The sequence below is a fragment of the Alosa sapidissima genome, chromosome 12 (assembly GCF_018492685.1).
Source record: "Alosa sapidissima isolate fAloSap1 chromosome 12, fAloSap1.pri, whole genome shotgun sequence".
NCBI classification, from domain to species: domain Eukaryota; kingdom Metazoa; phylum Chordata; class Actinopteri; order Clupeiformes; family Clupeidae; genus Alosa; species Alosa sapidissima.
The window spans coordinates 4,574,274-4,579,273 of NC_055968.1; the positions used below are offsets into that span (position 1 = coordinate 4,574,274).

Below are 5,000 nucleotides of genomic sequence, written 5' to 3' on the forward strand. Positions count from 1 at the left end.
ACACACACACACACACAGCATATCTATACCATAGCAGCTCCGTCCCCACCCTGTCCAAGCGCACTGGTCCCCGTGGCCTGGGTGTTCATGGGTAGAGACCGGAGACAGCTGGAGGGGGAATATGTGAGGGATGAGGAAAGGCCATGTGCTGTCTCCTGCCGTCAGACTGACGCCTCACACACACACACTTACAGGAGATTCTGTTATCAAACTAAAACAAATGATACATTTGAGCGGACGTAACCCACGTCATGTTTCCAATTATGAATTGGGTGTTGAGGACAGGTCATTGTCACGTCTGTGTCAAGCTAACAAAGCTGACGGGTCACGCATGAGTGGTATGTTTTGTTAAATTCTAAAAGAGACATGAAGTTGAGGACATGGCTATCCAGTCGCTTCCTCTCCCATACGGTTGACTGTAACCCAGTGGAGGTGGCCCAGAGGTCAGGGGTTAGATGGGGGTCACAGAGAGGTCACCACTCCGGCTGGCTGGTGGCTGAGGTGAGGGAGGAGCTGTGGCCAGGCCTCAGGGCGGGTCTGTCTTTAAACACAAACCATCTGTTCATCTCAATGACACATTCCCTCTCTCCCTTCCCCTCTCTCTCTCCCTCTCTCTCTCCCTCTCTCCCTCTCTCTCTCTTTTCTCCTCCCCCTCTCCCCGCTGGCTGCCCCTCTGAGGCTTCTCCCAGGAATTTCATCTCCCTTCTTCAGAGTGTTGCTCTTATCTCTTCACTTTCTCTCCTCCTCCTCCTCCTCCTCCTCTTTCTCCCTCTCTCCTTCTCTTCTGTGCCCATAACACCCTGTTGGATTACCCCAGCATATTTGAAGGAGCAGCGGCTTCGCCAGCCCCATCAGATAAGAGAATATGAAAGCTTATGGCCCCACATGAAATGAAAACACACTGTCAGCACAGAGATGAATCTGCTCTCTGTAGTCCAAACCCATCCCTTATTTCTATGAAGAGACAGATAGCTGAACACAAGACGCCGCTGTGGAAATAAAGTAGCCAGAGAAGTATTCAGTGAATTCAGTGAAACACTTGAGAAATGGAGGTTGGTATGTGTCATGAAGGATTGAAAATTGATGGATACCTGGAATGCTATTAGGCATTAATGGATTCTAAATATTTTTGTTGCATGCTTTTAAAAATCCACACATTTGTTATTTCATGACCCTGTTACAGTGAGGCTACACTGGGCACGCAACTAAAGCATTCCATTTGTGAAGCATCTGCTGCAGCAAATAGCTTCCACTATAATCAATGGAACTGGCTACACCAGTCGTGATAGCAGCATCTTCATTACAAAAAAATACAGCAGTCTTCTAAAACTATTCTTTCACTATGCAAGTGGAGCGCTTCAGTTGCAGACCTGGTGTGGCCCGGGTCTTATACTTCATTACACGGTTCTAAAATGCAATCTCAACTGCTATTAGGCATTAATGCGTTCTACACTAGATTTGTTTGCTAACTGTGCTGTAACTTCTGATTTTACTGCATGTATCTGTTTCTGTCCAACTGTGACATTTAAATGGCCTGACATCCAATATCGTATAACATACCCTGTGAAGTCCTCCCCCGTGGTAAAGCATGGAGGCACTGTCCTGTCAGGTGGTTGGAGGCCTCAGGGCATGGAGGTGCTGTAAAGGTGCAGAGGGCCTGGGAGGATTGACATCAAACGGCTCTGAGGTCAGCTCCTGAGGTCAGAGGTCAGCCTGAGGGCCTGAGATCAGAGCGCGCTCCTGGGGCAGTGAAGTGCCTGCTGCCCCTGGAGACCTGCGGAGCGCTGGGCAGACAGGGTGTGATACAGCCCTCAGAAAACCACTCAGAGAGCCGCTCACAGAGCTTGTGGTCAATATTATCAATAGCAGAGGGAATGTTGTGTCTGGCAAATAATGCCCCGGCCAGGCTCTCCTTAGGCACTAGTACTTTGATTTAGCCTTCCTCCTCCTCATCCACTCTTCATCAGCCAGGTACCATCTGGCTTGTGCGTCTCAGGTTAATGAGAAAACAGTGCGTATTTTTCCAATGATGACTCAATACGTGTGCTACTCACACTCTGCCTGTTACACTGGGACGTGTTGTCAGGTAAAGCAGAGTGTGAGCATGGAGGAGAGTCACCACTCATTCTCAATTTGTCTTTCTTCTTTTCACCATCCTCTCTTTTTCACTACCCCTCTTTTTCACTACCTCTCTTTTTCACCATCCCCTCTTTTTCACCATCCCCTCTTTTTCACTACCCCTCTGTATGTCGCTGTGTTTACTCTTATGTTCATCTCTTTTCCTCATGTCTTTATTCTTCCTCCTTTCTCACGGTCTCTCTTCCTCTTTTCTTTTCTCTCCTTCTCTGTCCCTCTCTCAGAGTAAAGCGAAGGAGCTGCCCCTCTCGGCCGTGCGCTTCATGGAGGAGCTGGGCGAGTGCGGCTTCGGCAAGGTGTACAAGGGCCACCTGTACTTGCCGGGCATGGAGCATGCGCAGCTGGTGGCCATCAAGACGCTGAAGGACTTCTCGGGCGCGGGGCAGTGGGCCGACTGGCAGGCGGAGGCGGCGCGCATGGCCGAGCTGCAGCACCCCAACGTGGCGTGTCTGCTGGGCGTGGTCAGCCAGGAGCAGCCCGTCTGCATGCTCTTCGAGTTCCTGCCGCAGGGCGACCTGCACGAGTTCCTGGTCATGCGCTCGCCGCACTCGGACGTGGGCTGCAGCTCGGACGAGGACGGCGGCGGCACGGTGCGCTCCAGCCTGGACCACGGCGACTTCCTGCACCTGGCCACGCAGGTGGCGGCCGGCATGGAGTACCTGGCGGCGCACTTCGTGGTGCACAAGGACCTGGCGGCGCGCAACGTGCTGGTGGGCGAGCAGCTGCACGTGAAGATCTCAGACCTGGGCCTGTCGCGCGAGCTCTACACCTCCGACTACTACCGCGTCCAGCCCAATGCGCTGCTGCCCATCCGCTGGATGCCGCCGGAGGCCATCGCCTACGGCAAGTTCAGCAGCGACTCGGACATCTGGTCATTCGGCGTGCTGCTCTGGGAGGTCTTCAGCTTCGGCCTGCAGCCCTACTACGGCTGCAGCAACCAGGAGGTGATCGAGATGGTGCACAAGCGGCAGCTGCTGCCCTGCCCCGAGGACTGCCCGCCGCGCGTCTACACGCTCATGACCGAGTGCTGGCACGAGGGTCCGGCACGCCGCCCACGCTTCAAAGACCTGCACGGCCGCCTGCGCGCCTGGGAGGGCCTGTCGTCGCACGCCAGCTCCAGCACGCCGTCGGGCGGCAACGCCACCACACAGACCACCTCGCTGAGCGCCAGCCCGGTCAGCAACCTGTCCGGCCCCACGCGCTACGCCGGCTACATCTACCAGGCGGCGGCCGCCGCACAGGGCCTGGCACCGGGCCAGATCGCCGGCTTCATGGCGGCGCCGATGGCCCAGGGGCAGCGCTTCATCCCGGTGAACGGCTACCCCATCCCACCGGGCTACGCCGCCTTCCCTGCCGCCCACTTCGCCGCCGCCGGTCATCCGGCCCAGGCCGTGACGTCCCGCGTGGTCCAGCACTGCCCGCCGCCCAAGAGCCGCTCGCCCAGCAGTGCCAGCGGCTCCACCAGCACGGGCCACGTGACCAGCGTGCCCTCCACGGGCTCCAACCACGACGCCAGCACGCCGCTGCTCTCCCACTGCGTCACGTTGGCACCCATGGGCCCCATGCCCGGGGGCGGCCCCATGCCCATGTACGGACACATGGCCCAGAAGCAGGTGCAGATGGACCCTTCCCAGGCAGCGCTGCTGGCCGAATCCAACAGACTCATGTACAGCGAGTCCGTCATCCATGCAGACCTGTAAATACACCCACACGCCTTGGTTTTCATTGTTTTGTTTTTTTATTTTCTGTTCTTGTAAGAAATATTATAATTATTAATATTTTTAAACTTGCTTTTTGTAAATAGGTAAAAAATAATCCTGAATGAAAGATTTATATTCTTAGAAGTTTTTTTTTTTTTTTCGTTGGGAGACAAAATGCGAAAGCAGGACACAAAAGCCGAAACAGAAGCCGGTATGGTGTGGTGTGTTGTGGTGTGGTGCGGTGCTTTGGCAGGGCTCTGGACTCTCTCCCTGTCCCTGCTGTCTCAGAGGCTGCCATCCTCCCCACACACTCAACATCCCTCCCCAGCACCAACTCAAGTCTGTAGTCTTGAGGACTCACACGGCCCCTGTGTTGTTTCTTTTGTCTGTTAAAAGAGAAAGGACCTTGGGAGAGGAGTGTGCTCGATTTTTGACTCTGTCTCGAGCTTGCATCAGCATGCTTTGTCTCACACACTCCCCCTTTCTCTCCCTCTCTCTGTCTCTCCATTCTCTCTCCCTCTCTCTCTCCATCTCTTTAGTTCAGTGTCATCTCCTCTTTGCTACAGCAGGAGCTTAAAGCCTTCCTGGTGTTGAGTGATGGACTTCAAAGCGCCGTGGGTGAGCTTCGGGCAGCCACAGCGCCCCGGTCATAAAGGGCCGACCCCTCCGGACGAGAGAGAAAAGACGCTCGTAATGAAAGCTCCTGGGCTCTAAAGCGAAACCGCAGCGAAAGGGCTGTGTGGGAATGTTTATGGACAAGCATTATTCAATAGTACTGCCGCACCCTCTGCTGAGTTCTGAGGGCTGTATCTGGTACACACACACACACACACACACACACACACACACACACACACACACACACACACACACACAGAGCCCTATGGCTCCATATAAACTCCACACACAGAACACACAGTCACCACAGTGCCTATGGATGTGAGCTTGAGAGGGAGAGAATGAGCAGGCCAAGCACACAGGTGTTTAATAAGACTAGTCAGCTCAGCCAGGACTACAGCAGACACCGCCCGACTAAACAGACTCCCACCTCCGTCACCAGCCCACCTGCAGTGCACACATATACAGTAAACTCTCTACAGAGTCTCACTGAGGGACAGGACCTTCACATGAGCGCACTGTATATAGAAGAACTGGGACTCAACA

At 54.4% G+C, this 5,000-nt stretch overlaps 1 protein-coding gene across 1 annotated transcript in view; it reads left to right on the top strand.

Annotated features, from left to right (window-relative positions):
* The window catches only part of ror1 (receptor tyrosine kinase-like orphan receptor 1), a 113,019-nt gene that overhangs the window by 107,261 nt on the left and 758 nt on the right, over positions 1–5,000 (top strand). Inside the window, exons 9-10 of the mRNA XM_042058045.1 lie at positions 2,361–3,832; positions 4,376–5,000. The exon at positions 4,376–5,000 is cut by the window's right edge and continues 758 nt beyond it. Of these exons, the coding sequence (XP_041913979.1) occupies positions 2,361–3,832; positions 4,376–4,430 (1,527 nt within the window). The 3' untranslated portion in view covers positions 4,431–5,000. The remainder of the gene's footprint in view (positions 1–2,360; positions 3,833–4,375) is intronic.